At 41.0% G+C, this 17,671-nt stretch overlaps 1 protein-coding gene across 4 annotated transcripts in view; it reads left to right on the plus strand.

The window, feature by feature from the left end:
- ZNF12 (zinc finger protein 12) overlaps positions 1–17,671 on the plus strand; it is a 61,219-nt gene that overhangs the window by 7,820 nt on the left and 35,728 nt on the right. The window contains exons 4-7 of one of the 4 annotated variants that reach the window (XM_087417517.1): positions 2,565–2,691; positions 2,968–3,063; positions 6,615–6,722; positions 10,441–10,476. In XM_087417517.1, the coding sequence (XP_087273643.1) occupies positions 2,565–2,691; positions 2,968–3,063; positions 6,615–6,722; positions 10,441–10,445 (336 nt within the window). In that variant the 3' untranslated portion in view covers positions 10,446–10,476. Of the gene's footprint in view, positions 1–2,564; positions 2,692–2,967; positions 3,064–6,614; positions 10,357–10,440; positions 10,477–17,671 lie in introns of those variants that run through there. The other 3 variants (XM_087417516.1, XM_087417515.1, XM_087417514.1) reach the window with 3 other exon arrangements.

Below are 17,671 nucleotides of genomic sequence, written 5' to 3' on the forward strand. Positions count from 1 at the left end.
CACATAAAAACACATTACATAAGAGCTATAGAATAGAAGCTTGAATGAAATGATAGGTTTATTTTGTGGTATGTTTTTTATAATAAGCATGTACCTGGGATATTTTTAACACGAGATTCTGGTTTAAAATAGAGGTTTTATCACTTCATATTTGTTGTAGTCCTGGATATGTGTGGTCTTATTACTTTTATCTGACTGTTTTAATCTATAACACTCTTATTTATTTGCTTTTCTTTCCTGTATTTTCCTGAATTGATGGCCTTCTTCTCTACATTTCTCTTCTCTTCTTATGAGTGATTTGAAAGTCTTTTGTCCTGTTTTTACCTGTTGTACAATCAGTGTATTGACAGTGATCAAAAGTAGTTGGTTCAGGGGCCAGCCCCGTGGCGTAGCGGTTAAGTGCGCGTGCTCTGCTGTTGACGGCCTGGGTTCAGATCCCAGGCACGCACCGACGCACTGCTTGTCAGGCCATGCTGTGGCAGCGTCCCACGTAAAGTGGAGGAAGATGGGCACAGATGTTAGCTCAGGGCTGGTCTTCCTCAGCAAAAAGAGGAGGATTGGCATGAATGTTAGCTCAGGGCTGATCTTCCTCACAAAAAAAAAAAAAAAAAAAAGTTGTAGGTTCAGCTTGACAGACACTCAACAGGGACCCCACTTGAGGAAATTAACCTGGTTTACTTCTCTGAGAAATAAACAAGGAAGTTACTGCTCAGGAATGCCCAGTGATGTGACATGTGAACGTCTGGACCCCTGATCTTCATCAGGGCAGCCACAGTCATGGGGGGTGATGCCTGAATGAAGTATGGGCAGAGCTTCTAGAAGACTCACTGTTGCCCTCTGAGACAGTATCCTTGCAGGCTGGGCCTGGGGCAGCTCTGCACACAGCTTAGCCTGGATTGGGCAGGAACCACTGCTTCCACCCCAGTCTGTCCCATCAGCAATTGGGCAGTCTCCAACCTGGGCACCCTCAGCCTTCCCAGGCCAGCAAAAGCCTAGACAGGGATGTCCCTGGACATCCCTGCCCCTAGAGCTTGGGAGAATAACAGGCTCAGGTGACCAGGCATCTTAGAGAATCTTACAACAGCCCCCATACTGTACTCTTCCATCATTCCACACAAAAAAACTTAGATTTTTTCAGTCAATGTGAGGAGTTTGTCATTCTCTCAAATGGCCCCTGAGCGTGCCATGGCCTTTTCCCTCACCACCTCCACACACCACTCCTCCCTCCATGTTTTGTTGAAAACATCTGACCCTTTTTGTTTTTAACATACTGATACTGTGTTGTAATCCTTTCTTGGCAATTGCATAAACTTAACAGCCACATTACCTCAGTTATTTAAACTTACTTCTGTGTTTTCTGGTTTATTTCTGTCGTGATTTGGAAAGAGTGCTAAGATAGACAATAGATAGTTAACAGTAATAGTAGGTATCATTGAGAAGTATGTATTGTGTCTAAAGAACTATGGTAAGTGCTTTCTGTGGATTAGCCCATTTAATGCTGGTATTATGTGATGGGTGCCATTATTATCTTTATGTTAGAGGTAATGATACTGAGGGAAACAGTTATAATAACTAATGTGAGTACTTGTGAGTTGGACAAAAAGATCCACATTTAAAGTCTGGTTTTGGCAGTTTCCAGGTCTGTTGTAAGCTGTCTGCCCCTCTTCAGGGATGTGCTCCTCCTTTGCTGGAATGTGTAAATGAGAGGAAAGGGAATTCAGAGGTCCCCAGCTGTGAATTAGGGACAACCGAGCCAAGCTATTACTGACAGTTCTTGTGGCAGGCCATGGTCAGACCTGCTGTAGGCTTACCTCGCAATAAAATACAAAACTGGGATATGTGTTGCTTGGCTTGCTTGTCTCTTTGGTAATTGTGGCCAGTATCGCAGATTGGCTCCTTCTGTAAGCTGCAGGAGGAACAGATTTGGACAGAAACAGCAACTGAATTTTGGGCATGTTGAGTTTGAGATCTGGGATATAATGTGTCTGGAGTTTAGGAGAGAAGTCTGGGCTGGTGATAGAAATTTGGGAAATGTTGATATATAGATGGTAATTAAAGCCATGAGGCCAAATGGGATCACCGTCACACCAGTGAGTACAGACAGCAAAGAGTAAAAGACAAAAACTGAGCCCCGGAGCCCTGTGACTTCAGGGTGACTTGGAGGGGAGGAGGAGCCAGCACAGGAGGCTGAGAAGGAGCGGCCGGGGAGGTCAGAGGAGAACCAACATTGTTAATGTTCTGGAAGAAAAATGAAGGAGCAAAGTGCATTGTGGGTTTCCATGAGTGCCCCTCAGGCCTCTTGAGGACAGGGGCTCTGTCTACTGGTCTTAGTGTCCCCAGCAGCCAAGATGGTTCCTGACTTGCAAGGCGAGTCTAGTGATTTCTTTCTTTGATGTATACTGAATGAACTCATGCAGTATATTTCTGATATGTTTATTTTTCTTCCACAATATGTAACATAAAAAAGGTATACAATGTTCATAACTTTACCAGTGAGCTTGGTAAGCTTTTGTCCCTGTTTGCCTTCTCCATGTCACCCAATTCTGATCATGGTGCCATTACAGGGGCCAGTGTCATTCAAGGACGTGGCCGTGGACTTCACCCAGGAGGAGTGGCAGCAGCTGGACTCTGAGCAGAAGACAACCTACAGGGATGTGATGCTGGAGAACTATAGCCATCTCGTCTCCCTGGGTGAGGACAGCTTGCTTTCTAAGTTGCTAGGCTATATGGGATTTCTCTCGAGTTTACTGACGTTAACTTTGATTTTGATGGGACAAATGTGAGTAATCTGTTTTGGGTGCCAGGCAGGGCATTTTGGTCTTTACCTCCCCAATGAAAGGTTCTAATTTTGATACAGCTCAGATGGGCATTTCTGTCGTGTAGCTCCTCAGGCAGCACTTTCCTCATACGACAGTGAACTGGAAGCCCAGCGGCCAGGCTCAAGTTCTCTTTCATTTCTGTTAACAGGGTGTCACATTATCAAACCGGAAGTTATCATCAAGTTGGAGCAAGGAGAAGAGCCATGGATAGTAGAAGGAGAATTCCTACTTCAGAGTTACCCAGGTGTGTTAGTGGAGGCAGTGAGGAGACTGGTAACTTGGAAGTATTTTTCCCAGGAATTTTTTAATGGTCCCAAACCTTTACAAGTGACTAAAGATGGTTACTTGTATGTTTTAGCTACCTGAATCCCACCCCCAAAGGCTTCTTCCTTCCCCACAAAAACTTATGTTTGTAGAGTTTTCCATGCTTACCTTTACGCAGAAGCCAAATCCAGTCACTGCCTCTTCAGCCTTGGGTCTTGCTCTTGTAGCATTTTCAGGAACCCATTATCATAGATTCCTTTTGTTTTTAGGCACTCATCAGTCTATTACTAAAAAAATAACTTGTGTGACTCTTGTGTTCTTATTACCTTCCTTTTCTCTTCTTCTTCACTGCGAAATGCCTCAGACTTGTTTCTATCCCCAGTTTCACTTTTCATGTCTCTTTCCTTGAGGTCAGATTCTAAAGCCCCAGCCTCTGACTGAGCCAGGCAGTTCAGTTCACCTATGTTGTCCTGGGCACGTTGCTGTCATTGTTCCTGAGATCCAGCCCTTCTTCAGTTTGGTGACAACAGTCACTGCATCTCTCCCCCCAACCACTCATTTTCATCTTGTCTCTCTTATTTACTGTTCTGTCGCCAGCACCTCGAATAATGTCCTGTCACGGTAGGTGCCCAGTAGGTGTGATATACAGAGAGAATTGTGATTCATTTGTCCTCCTGCCCCTTCCAGAAATGTCTCTAAAGGATCTGCTTCCACCTTCGGTGGTTTGTTTGTTTCCAGAGTTCTTCAAAGGGCTCCTCCTGTCTCAGGTCTGTAGGGTTTTTGTCTGTCTGTCTGTTCTGTGCTACAGCATCCACTCTGTCCTCTAGTCCACTGTTTCCTGTAATAGCAGTGCAGCGCTCCTTCATTCTAATGGATTTGCAAGATGTGTTTGTCTGAGATTCCCAGTCAGTCTTATCACTAGTCTCAGGATGAGCCCACAGTCAGTCCCTGTTACTTCCTAAAGGGAATTTAAATTCCTTGTTCTTTAAGAATCACCACAATATTGACCCTATTTTGCCTGGAAAAATTAATTTTCTGTTGTTTCCCAAAACTCTTGCTAAACTCCATTTGGTTCACACTCCTAAATGTCTTCTGATCATGTGATGATCGTCCCTACAGCTTTGCATTTCAGTGGGGCGTGCTTTATTTGCCAAGGTAACACATTAATTAAGTCTGAGCTCAAATTTTCAACCCCTACTTGAAGTTGTCCTTCTGGCTCTTATCATTATTCCAATCTCTTCCTTCTCTCAACTTTGACTCCACCTCATGGTGGAACCTTAAAAAAAGTTAGATCTGATCAAGTAATCTGTTATTTGATAGTATATATTTTTTGCTTGAGCTTCTTTCTTCCCCTGGATCATCATCCTATAAAGACAAAGGCATGTGCTCTTCCCTCACCGTAGTATGTAACATACAGTACACATTTATTTCTTTGATTATCTCAGGAGCCAGGTAGGTGAAAGAACTTCTTGTGCATCCATTCAGAAATAATTTGTAGACAGTTATTTCTAAACATGCATGCCTGGGTGACATCCCCATATGTTCTGCAGGTACTTGAAAGATAACCATATGATTCAGATTAAGAACAGCTTCTCTGATTTCTATTCAGGGGTTCAAAGGAAATAGGAAATAGAGTCATACTTTCTAAGAGAGAGGTTTTGGTTAAGAAAAAAAGAATAGAGCTTCATGGAGTAATTTAAAACTTAGCATTTGACATGGAATGTTAATGTTCCAATGCAAGGCTGAATCATGTTGTGCTAAAATGATTGTTTGGAGAGTAATTATTTTCAACTTTAAGGGGAAATGCAGCTAACTGAGGTGAGAAAGAATTTGAGGAGTAATTTTTTTTAAACATGGAAATTCCCTGAAAGATAGGTTTTGAGTAAATCGAGGCTGGAAGTCAAGCAAACTGGGAAAACGACAGGAGCAGAGACGTGTGGTTGAGCTGGGGCATTGTTGGTACCTCGAAGCCGAGAGTGCCTTAGGTTGTAATGTCTCTCTCCCAACTTGATGTGAGGTGATGTGGTGTGAAGTGCTGATCCACCTCCCCCACAACTAATCTTCCTTGAATATGTCATGTGACCCTCCTTGTCCAACAAATAGCTTGGTTTCCCTGGAGCAGAAGTTATTTTTAGTGGTCTAGCATAATCCTAGTTGGGAATCATATTGTGAATCTAGGTGGTGAAGAGTATTCTTTATCAGATTTTTTCCCCCATTTTATCTGTTGGTGTTTTGGCAGTGGACTCAGGGAAGTTGTAGGTTTTGGTGAACAGGGTTGATATGGTTTCATTTGATGTGGATGATAGCAAGTAAAATAGTCAAGTCCATCCAAAAATTTGTAAGATTAGTAAAAGTAAAGGTGGTATTTTAGGAGCAGATTGAGGAATCTGATTTTTAACGTTTGTACACTAAATGAAACTCAGGAGTGGGGAAGTACTATTCACATTAAGAATTCAGTGACAGTGTATGTCAAAAACAGGACTGTTTTAAGGAAATTGTCAGGAGATCGAAAATGCGACAAATGTTTGCTCAACTCATTGAGCATGTATGAACGGCGCTTTATATTAATTTATGTAATCTCACTACAACCCTATAAAGTTGGTACCATTATCTCCATTTTACTGGTGGATGATCCTGAGTCACAGAGGGCAGCTAAATACCTTGCCCTGGGTCGCCTAGCCAGAGTTCACGCTGTATTGTCCAAACAGGAACAAATAGAGTTTCATAGTCAGAATGAGTTGAGTTTAAATCATGTCATTAGAATATTTGGGAAATCTAAAACTTTTGAAAGGATGGCATGCTCTGTAGTCTATTTTATACTTCCTATTAGACCTACATCTTGTTGGGACTCTCCTTCCAAGTAAAACAGAATTACAGAGAGAGCCCTGGTTGCAGGACCGTTACTCTAAACGTGAGGAGATTTGGGCATAAGTTTATTTGGCACTACTGTGTGGCATCTGAAAAAAAGGTGGACTAGTTTGGAAGGATCTAGACTAGTCAAAATGCTACCACAAAAATCTCAGTATAAGGTGATAGTACCTTAGATTATAATCTGTCTCTCCCAACTTGATATGAAATGAGATGGTATAAAGTGCTGATCCACGTCCTCCAAACAGACCTGCCCTTTGGATATATCTTATGACTCTTCTTGTTGCCCTATTGGTTTACCCCATTTGCTGTGAGTCCTTTCACATCTACCTTGTCAGTCAGTCATCCAGCATCCTTTGTCTTCCAACCATTGCTCCATGTTTATATTTTATCTCTAGATCCAGTTTTGAACGAAATCTTATAAAGTAGCAAAGATCAAAGGTGCTTGTGTTTTTGTCAGTTTACTTCCCCCTTTCCTGACCACTGCTGTGTGTGTGTGTGTTTTCCAAACCAAAAGAATAAGGAAAAACAGTACATTTGGAATTATTTTCATCTATCCTTGAAGCTAACATCTATGCCACAATGAAATGCTTGTGTATAAGTCACATTCCATATTTTATGTAGGAAGATGTACAAAATTTGGTTAATTCTGCCTCTTTTTAGAAGAAGTCTGGAAGGTCAATGATCTGATAGAGAGAGTCCAGGAAAATGAAGACAAACATTCAAGACAGACTGAATTCATCAACACCAAAACCCTGATTGAAGAGAGAGGTAATGTTCTTGGTAAGACTTTTAATGTGGAAACAAACCCTGTTCCTTCAAGAAAAATATCCTATAGATGTGACTCATGTGAAAAGAGTTTAAAATCTATTTCAGAATATATTAGTAGTGATGGAAGCTATGCAAGATTGAAACCTGATGAATGTAGTGCATGTGGGAAATCACTTCTCCATGTTAAGCTTGAGAAAACTCATCCTGGAGATAAATCTTATGAATTTAATCAAAATGGGGAAGCTTATACTCTAAATGAAGAAAGTATTTATCAGAACATTCATATTTTGGAGAAACCCTTTGAATATATTGAATGCCAGAAAGCCTTTCAAAAGGATCCAGTTTTTGTTAATCATATGGAGGAGAAGCCCTATAAGTGGAATGAATCTGAAATAGCCTTTCTCCAAATGTCAAACCTAAGTGTACACCAGAGATCTCCTGTGGAATTGAAGCCCTATGAATGCAATGCGTGTGGGAAATCCTTCTGTAAAAAGTCAAAATTTATTATACATCAGAGGACTCATACAGGAGAGAAACCTTATGAATGTAATCAATGTGGGAAATCCTTCTGCCAGAAGGGAACCCTCACTGTACATCAGAGGACACATACAGGGGAGAAGCCCTATGAATGTAACGAATGTGGGAAAACCTTCTACCAGAAGTTACACCTCATTCAGCATCAGAGAACTCACTCAGGAGAGAAGCCCTATGAATGTAGTTATTGTGGAAAATCCTTTTGCCAGAAGACACACCTCACACAACACCAGAGAACACATTCAGGAGAGAGACCTTATATTTGTCATGACTGTGGAAAAACCTTCTCCCAGAAGTCAGCACTCAATGACCATCAGAAAATTCACACAGGTGTGAAACTCTATAAGTGTAATGAGTGTGGGAAATGCTTCTGCCGCAAGTCTACTCTCACTACACATCAGAGGACACATACAGGAGAGAAACCCTATGAATGTAATGAATGTGGAAAGTTTTTCTCTAGGTTATCATATCTCACTGTACATTATAGAACTCATTCAGGAGAGAAACCTTATGAATGTAATGAATGTGGGAAAACCTTCTACCTGAATTCAGCCCTCATGAGACATCAGAGAGTACACACAGGAGAGAAACCTTATGAATGTAATGAATGTGGAAAATTATTCTCCCAGTTGTCATATCTCACTATACATCATAGAACTCATTCAGGAGTGAAACCCTATGAATGTAATGAATGTGGGAAAACTTTCTACCAGAATTCAGCCCTTTGTCGACATCGGAGAATACATAAAGGAGAGAAGCCCTATGAATGTTATATATGCGGAAAATTCTTCTCTCAGATGTCATACCTCACTATACATCATAGAATTCATTCAGGAGAGAAACCCTATGAATGTAATGAATGTGGGAAAACCTTCTGCCAGAATTCAGCCCTTAATAGACATCAGAGAACACACACAGGAGAGAAAGCCTATGAGTGTTATGAATGTGGAAAATTCTTCTCTCAGATGTCATATCTTACTATACACCATCGGATTCATTCAGGAGAGAAACCCTTTGAATGTAATGAATGTGGAAAAGCCTTCTCTCGGATGTCGTACCTTACTGTACATTATAGAACTCATTCAGGAGAGAAACCCTATGAATGTAATGAATGTGGGAAAAAATTCTACCACAAGTCAGCCTTCAATAGCCATCAAAGAATACATAGGAGAGGGAATATAAATGTAATTGATGTAGGAAGGCTTCTCTGAAGACAAACCTCATTTTATGTCTGAGTTTTTATGAGTTTTCATTTTATGAAAAAACCCTTTCAATATAATGAATAAGAAACTCCTACTGTTGTAAGTCAGAGAGTTCACACAGGTGAATGTGGACAAGCCTTTGTGCATTAGTCAAACTTGTAATCTGCAAGTTCACAGGGTAGAAATCACAGTTGTAACAAGATCACATGATTTGTTGGATACCAGACTATACAGGAGTTAAAATTTGTAAATATTTAGAACATATATATGTTTCACCGTGGATTCAAACTGTTACACATATCAGGGAATTCATACCAAGGGGAGTTCTCTCAATTCAAGGAATGTAGGAAACAGTCCTTTGGAAATTACTACTACTAAACATTATGTTTCTGATATAATATCAAGCGTTTCGTGAAAAAAGAAAAAGGTAGCTGTTGTGAATAAACATACTCCTATGTAAATAGAAGCTGTAAAATCATCAGATAGCTAATCAAGACAGCAACATAGCAACATTAAACTCATATATGAGTGGTTCCTGAGAATGTAGGACTTAATGTTTTTGAGAGTTTTTTGGTTTCTTTGTTTGCTTTTTAGGATGCTACATTACAGGAATTGTATGTTCAGTTTGAATCATGTTTGAAAAGGCATTGTATCCTTATTAGAATAATCTGTAAGATACATGGTAAGATTACCCATTTTAAATAGCACAACCATGTTAGTATCTTAATATGCATTGTCATTGAATTAATATTTGATAAGTATAAAGAATGCTTCTTCTTGAACTTTTTCCTGGCATTTATAAATGTATTTGATCATTGTTAATGAACTAAATCTTCCATAAAGAAGCCAATTTTTTTATAATGTTTTCAGCTGTATCTGAGTCAGCAAGAGATAGAAATCTATGCATAAAATAGAAAACTGCAGATAATTTTAAGTTGTTAATTCCAGAAGTCTCCAGTAGTGAGAAATAGCTGTAGTACTGTAGTACTCATTGTACTCTATACAGTTAAAAAATGTATTTTAAATATTCCCGTTTTTATCTAATATTTTTCATCTATTTTTTATTTGGATGCCTATGTAAGTGTAAGTGTGCAGAGCACACGTACAATGTAACTTAGGAATTATCTGTATTTTTATTTGATACAATAGTGTTTTTAAACATTGTGCTCTACTCCTTCCCATTCTTGAATAAATTAAGGACACATTCATAAGGGTTTGTGGCAGACATCGTTGAGTGACTACTCTAGTCACTCCCTCCTTAGTGTTTGCTGGCAGAGTTTGGGTATCCATTCCTCCTCACAGAACAGGGGATAAATCCTGATTAGTTTCAACCAATAATGATAATCCCTTTCTCATTGCCAGCAATTGGTTTAGAGTGGTCATAAGACCCAAGTCTAGACAGATAAACAAAGGAGATATCGGACAGGTTATTTCTGGAAAAGGTTTCCTCAAAGATTCAACGAATCATGCGAGGTAAAGTGGAATCTTCTGTTGAACATTTCCTTGTCTGGATGTGATGCCTGCTTATGTCTTTCAACCATAAATTATAGTTTAAGCATGGCAGAGCAGCAAAAGTGGAAGAACCTGGGACCTGGATGATGTTATTGAGCCACTGAACCAACCAGCTGTGTAGCCACTCCACCTCTGGACTGTTTCTCTAGTGAAAGACTAGAAAGACTAAATTTATTTTAAGCCAGTTTATTTAAGTTGCTCTGTTAGTGATAACTGAAGGTACAAAGGTATACTTTTGTAGGAGTTATGCAGTTGAGAAGTGGACTTGAGGTAAATCCTTTATTTTGAGGTGTTGATATAGAGATTTATTTTCTGTAAATTTTGATGTAAATAGTTTGAGCATTAGAAATCAACTTGAAACAATTAAATGTGTATGCTTCCTTGAATTGTTATATCATTGATGTAAGAACCTTTGGAACCTGATATAATGTACCTTGCTTTTCATAATGTATGACATCAGTTTTGTTTAGGTTAATCTATACCATTCATGGATCGTTGCTACAATGTTGGTTGACAACATATGGTATGAGGTAAGGACCTACTTTTGTTTGCTTTCCAGTGATTAACCTGATAGCCTGTATTATTTGAATAATTTACCCCTTACCACTGAGATGAAATGCCATGTTTTTCATGTATTTCAATCACTCGTGGCACCTGTTTTTGTTGCTCAGCACTTTTCCTCCATATTCTTCTAGATGCTTGTGAGTATGCTACATAACAGGAATTAAAAGTCTGGTAGATGGTATAGTTTTGTGTAGGAACTATATATTCATAGTATATTTGTTGAAATGATATCTACAAAGGTTTCCCACACTAGTGTGTCATTATAGCTTAAATACATAGTATGCATTGTAAGTAAAATATTTGAAAAGTTTAAGTGGTTTACCACATTCTTTTTCTCTTACGGCATGCCTGCACATAAAAGGGTCCTGGTACATATGAGTAGTCCCAAACTGCCTCTTCAATAACGTAGTGATGTAATTTGTTCATAGTTTCAGAGATGTCAATGTTGTCATATTATACTTCTTTGAAATTAGGATCGATAGCATGTTCTAATTTGGCATTGTTTTTCTTCCTTAGAACTACTTAAAATAATGGTTTGTCTTAGATTTGATGGAATGCAATATTTGAAAGGTTTTTAATTATTCCTGGCCAGTGTGTAAGACACACAAGGCCTGAGTTCATGCAAGACAGCCCTATGGGGGACTGGTTCAGTTTACCTATCCTGCAGCAAGGACTGAAAATGGAATTGAGGCAGAGCATGAGTACTTGCTTTTTATACACAACGGCTCATAATTTGGAACGTGAGCAGATTAGGAACCTGAGGGATTTTCAAGGGCTGAGCAGGAGGTTGACCCTTCCTGGTGGGTGGAGGTGAGAGTCCCCAATTTTTTTTTTTATCATCCTAGGGTTAGTGAAGTGGTGGTTCACTTGTTGCTTCCATGGCCTCTCAAATAGGTTGAAATGAAGACGTGGTGTTAACACCAGGGCTATATTCTATCTGAGGTCACAGAGTTACCTTCTCTTTCTTCTTCCATCTCAATAGTCTGGCTGGGCTGTCCAGTCAAGCTCCCCAAAGAAGGCTGTATAAGCCACATGACGGCACCCCAAATAATTTCCAGCTTTATAGAATGCCTCCAATTAAACAAAACAAGGAAATGCATTTTAAAAATTATGTTGCTTTTTTCTTCTTATCACAGAGATAACTACATCACAAGTAAGTTGCTTTTCCCTTCCTTGAATTTAAAGTCTGTGATTCCTGCCAAATTGATGGACTAGCACGAGTTGCTGGCTTGTAACCATAGCCCAACTCTGGAGATGCCATAGAAGTAAGAGCTGCTCATGGCTGCAGGGAACTGAAGTGAAGGGGAACCTTCAGGAGAAGACGCAGAGGTGGTTCTTTAGTGGGGGAGGTATTGGCAGCCAGAGACAGCGGAGAGGCAGGTGCTGAAGAAAACTTAGATTGTAATCTTTTTCTACACTGTACTTTTACTCTCCACTGTCGTGTCCCAAGCACATTATTGCCCACCATGGTGCCTTCATGAGACAGGAATGCAGGTGCATCAGCTGGGCATTGCAGGGGTGGTTCAGGGTCCATGAGAGCAGACCCTCCGTCCAGCTGAGATGAGGGATGGACACCACAGACACAGGTAGAGTGTCAGCCTGGAGCATCCTCTCCTTGCTCCAAAGCCAAGTCATTACAGTAAGTGGGCATGCTTTTCTGGAGGAGGTACTTTTGGTGATCATGTAAAGTGCCCAGAGGGAGAATAACCAGTCAGGAAAGGGGCTTGTCCCAGTTGGGGGAGGCTTTCTCTTCTGTAACACATACTTCTACTTAAACCACCCTGAGGAGCAGGAACTAGGGATTACACCTTCTCCCTGCTGCTCATGTCGGCTGAGATTTGTGGATACCTCTGAAAATTAATTCCGAAAAAGTAATCAGACGTGAGGAGTTTACTAAGACAGCACACCATACCATCTACACAACTGGCAAGCTTAATGGGATGTGGAAATCCAGATTTCAAAATTTTCTGAATAGACATCCTTGGTGAAAAGTATATTGGTGATATGAAGCAACAACAGAGAGTTACCAAAAAAAGGGGGGCGGGGGGTGGGCATGAATAATTGGCATAAAGCAAATAAATAGATGAGATTAATAACAGAATTGATACAGCCAAAAAAGAAGTTAGTGGACTGTGTGTTATGGCAATAATTCTCCCAGAACACCAGCAAGAATAAAGAAATGCAATGTGAAAAACAAAAAATTGAGATGTAGAAGATAGTAGAGAGAATAATATCCATATACTGGGATTCCCATAGAAAAAGAGACTAGATGGGAAGAAAATATATAAATTAAAATTTTAAGTTAGAAAGAATGAAATTGAAAGGAGCTTCTGGGGGCCGGCCCGGTGGCGCAAGCGGTTGGGTGCGCACGCTCCGCTGCGGCGGCCCGGGGCTCGCTGGTTCAGATCCCGGGCGCGCACCGACGCACTGCTTTGGCAAGCCATGCTGTGGCAGCGTCCCATATACAGTGGAGGAGGATGGGCACGGATGTTAGCCCAGGGCCGTCTTCCTCGGCAAAAAAACAGGAGGATTGGCAGATGTTAGCACAGGGCTGATCTCACAAAAAAAAAAAAAAAGAAAGGAGCTTCTGTGGTGCCAAATGGAAAGATATAGAAAATCTCATCAGTCCGTAAAGGAAAATTTGTTTAGCCTAAAGCAAGACCAATAACTAGACTATATATCTAGCAAAGTAGTAAGAAAAGGGCAGTACATCCAATAGAAGGGATATGACAGCACTTGAAATCATTAGTAATGAGAAAATGCAAGTTAAAACAACAAAATACCCCTTTACACTCACCAGAATGGCAAAAATCACAGCGATGTATAATAAATATTGGTAAGGATGTGAATGGTAATGTTTGTGTACTGTAGAAGTGTGAAATGATATAGCCATTCTGGGAAACCTGGAAATACCTTTTAAAATTAGTCATGTGTATGTGGTACTCTCATCTGTTTGTATATCCCAGAGAAATTCTATACACATGAGGATGTGTACACAGGGAATTTCATCACAATGTTTTTGAGATATTCTAGGTGAACATCACTAGAAGAGGTAAGTGGATCAAGCAGTGGAGTGCTGTCCAGCAGTTAGAAGTACACACTATATTTGCATGTAGCACTTTGATAAAATGTTTTAGATATGAATGGAAAAAAATAGATGGAATGAGACTTCATGTAACTAAGCAGTATTTGAGTTAATTAAAATTACACAAACACACACACCCCTACATAGGTTACAATGGTATGTGCTTAAGAGTGTAAATTTACTAGTGTCAATGCCTATGTGGGAAGGGAATGGAATTGGGGTTTAGTATCAAGAGAAAAATTAGGTGGAGTAAGAATGGGGTCCATGCAGAAACCAATGTTGATAATAAATATGTTTTGAACTGAGTTGTATGATAAACACTGTACCACAGGACTCTTCCGGAAACAAACACTAAAACACACAGAAAAATTAAAAGCCCAGAGAAATTAAAATCCTCAATAATGTTTTATTCTGGTCAGTTTTAGCCTGAGTTTTACAGCTCAGGTGCCTAAATGATGTCTGTACCTTTTTTGGCACCTTCAACCCAAACCAGCTTTCAGTAAAATGATCAGGGCTGCTCCATCTGTTGGTCACTCTGTACTTCTAAACATCCTTCCTCTGAAGAAAGAGTACCCCACCATGGAGGATCTGCCGCAAGTTACAGAACTCAGTGTAACAGAGTGGACTGCCAATTGTACTAGTGTTACCCTTCTTTATTTTTGTAAGAATTTCCCCCTTCCCTCCAGTGTCAGCTGGGCACATCACAGGAGATGTAACTGCCCAACTTTGCTTTCACCTCGGTATGGCCAGGTGACTAAGTTTTGGTACAGGGGGTGTGTGAGGGGACATAATGTGTCATCTTCTGAATCACATTTTTTTGTTTTTTTGGTGAGGAAGATCATCCCTAAGCTAACATCCACGCCAATCCTCCTCTTTTTGCTGAGGAAGACTGGCCCTGTGCTAACATCTGTGCCCATCTTCCTCCACTTTATGTGGGATGCTGCCACAGCATGGCCTGACAAGCGGTGCATTGGTGCCCGCCTGGGATCCGAACCCTGGCTGCCAGCAGCGGAGTGCGAGCACTTAACTGCTAGGCCATGGGGCTGGCTGGCCTGAATCACATTCTTAAAAGAGGACTGTTTGTTCTTCAGTGCCTCTTTCTCCCTTCCCTTGGGCTGTGATAGAACTGTGGTGCTGGTGAGCTACCTTCCACCCTAGGACAAGGACAACACTTGAGGGCAGGGGTCAGCAACCTTGTCCTGAAAAGGGCCAGCTGGAAATACTTCAGGCCTTGTGGGCCATACAGCCTCTGTGGCAGCCACTCAACTCTGCGGCTATAGCACGAAAGCACCTACATTGCATATGTAGATGAGCCTGGCCATGTTCCAACAAACTTTTATGTATGGATGCTGAAATTTAAATTTCATATAATTTTCACATGCCATGAAATATTATTTTCATTAAAAAGAAAAACACGGGGCCAGCCCTGTGGCCTGGTTGGTGCGCTCCACTTCAGTGGCCCAAGTTCAGTTCCTGGGTGCAGACCTAAACCACACATCAGCAGCCATGCTGTGGTGGCGACTCACCTACAAAATAGGGGAGGATTGGCACAGATGTTAGCTCAGGGCGAATCTTCCTCAGCAAAACAAAACAAAAAAACACAAATGTAAAAACCATTCTTGGCTTACACACTACAAAAAGAGGCAGTGGGCCGAATTTGGCCTGTGAACCATATTTTGCTGACTCTTGCATTAGGGGATGGAAAAGCAACAAGATAAAGGAAACTTTTCTCTGGCTAACACCATGGAACAGTGCTGTCCTGCCTCCCTGGACCACCTGTTAGTTTGGAACTGTACATGAGATATCAACCTTCTATTTTGGTTCAGCCCCTTGGCAGCCAATCCAACACTGATACAGAATTAGCCAAAAAAAAAAAAAAAAAATGAACTGCAGTCATTTCTTCTAAAATGTAGCACAGTCATTCCTCCAAAACCTAGTAGTGTACAGATGACTAAATAAAAGAGTAGATCTTAGGAAGAAAGTCGAGTTAAGGGTAGCCCACTCAAAATCTGTAATATCATAACAAGAGTATTAGCAAACTCAATAGAAATCCTAATAAAACATACTAGTGCAGTTTAAAAATATTAAATTCCTAATAAAACATGCAGTATTTTTATCTTTAGAAAAATGTGTGTCCAGATCTTGGTTTCTAAATATTATTCTCCACTAAATGGAAGCAGAGCTTTTTAGAGTAACAGCCTATCCCAAGGCTGATAAGGAAAAATCAAAGAGCATCAAACATTTATTTACTAGGAAACAGGAGGTACTCAAGAATTGATAGAAGCGAATTCACCAAAAATGGCCAAGTAGGGAAATCCAGGGCTTTGTCCCTGCAGAGTGAAAAACAAACGAGCTGGCAACTTGCACAGAACTCTAGAATCTAGACCAGAATTTACAACCACTAGGGGGAGGCTTGGTGAAGAGGAGGGCAGCAGCTTTGCAGAGAGAGCTGTGACTTTTAAACTGCCACCTGCCATCTCTGCGCCAGGTGGATGATATCCTGTGCTCCAGATAAAACTGGCGGGGCCAGGGGGAGAATGGCAGAACTTGTTCTCAAAAACTTGTGGTTGTAGGTTCTACCTCTTGGGCTGCTATCTGTAAGACTGTCGCAAGGGTTTCCCTTTGTTTCCTTGACTCAGAGTGGTCACAGGCCTGGGGTGGCTTCCCAGATGGCTTGTGCCAAAATCATTTAAAGGCACAAGTACTGGCTGCAGCAACCTCAGGGCAAGGAATGACAGTCACAGTGAGTAGACATACTGAGAAGCCTGGGAAGGAGGAGGCTGAAAAAGATAATGTGGGAATAAAGGCTTCTAAAAGCTTCCATGTGAACGAGGAAGACACGTGTGCCCAGTGTGGGACACAGGCTCAGAAAAGCCCTGAGAAGTACCTATGCTCTCACCTGGGACTGGTCTGCAGGCTCCATGGACGCTCAAGTGAAGGCTAAGGCAGAACTGTAACCAGCTTGGCTAAGCATCAAAGGAGTGCCTAGCACAGAGCCAATCTGCAAAGCCTGGGAAAGTGTTTTTTTCCTTTATTTTCCCCTTCTTTTTCTTTATTCTTTTTTCAGTTCCAGGTGTATAAGGAAACTCTGGAAAAACACACCTGATCTCTGAGCTAATGGAACGAACAATTCAGTGGCCACACACGACAGAATATAGATTTACAAAAGTAGTTAGAAAAGGTGATAAAAAAAACAACAAGAACCCACAACAAACAACAAAAACCCTGGGGCAGGTGGGAGAATCTGATTTCCAGAGTTGTCACGTTATAATATTTAATGTGTCCAGTTTTCAGCAAAAAATTACAAAACATGCAAATAAACAAGAAAGATGGCCCACTCACAGGAAAAAGAAATGAGAAGCCCTCCCCACAGGCCCCCAGTCTCTGGTCGCCGGGGATGGTTCCAGCCACTGGACTGAGTGCACCACTCTCAGTGAGCAGGTACGCAAACTCAGAATCCCAAAAGGCTTGGGAGAGGAGCCTGGTAAGTCCATTCTAAAGGTCATCTCTAAGAACTAATGTGGGAAAAGTCAAGAAAGTTTTGAAAAATAGAAGAGGGACTTGCTCTTCAATATATGGAAAACCATTACGAAGCAAGAGCAATTAAAGCATGATACTATTTAGCACAACTATAAAACAGTTCAGTAAAACAGAAAATAAAACCAGAATCAGAGTACTTACAAGCTATGAGTAGGACTGAGACTGCCAATAGGAGAAAACCCCATATAACCAAGCTGCTGGCAGCTCCAGGGTCAAAACAAACCCCTGGTCTGCGAATATCCACCGTTACAGAAGCCCCAGCAAGGACTCCCATGGACTCTCACTGACCTCTCCTAGATGGAGAGTCCATCCCAGGAACAACTACACCGGGCCCAAAGGACAGGTGCTATGATTGGGCCACCAGGGAGGTGCCAGCTCAGGTCTGAGCTTCTCTCTCTGAAAGGACGGGGGGAAGAGAGCTGAGGATACGCAAAAGCAAAGCCACCACTAATGATAACTGAATCAGGGATCTGTATCTAACACTTCTGAACTGCATAATTAAAAAAATATAT

The sequence above is a fragment of the Ceratotherium simum genome, chromosome 26 (assembly GCF_057802395.1).
Source record: "Ceratotherium simum simum isolate JZ-2026a chromosome 26, ASM5780239v1, whole genome shotgun sequence".
NCBI lineage: Eukaryota > Metazoa > Chordata > Mammalia > Perissodactyla > Rhinocerotidae > Ceratotherium > Ceratotherium simum.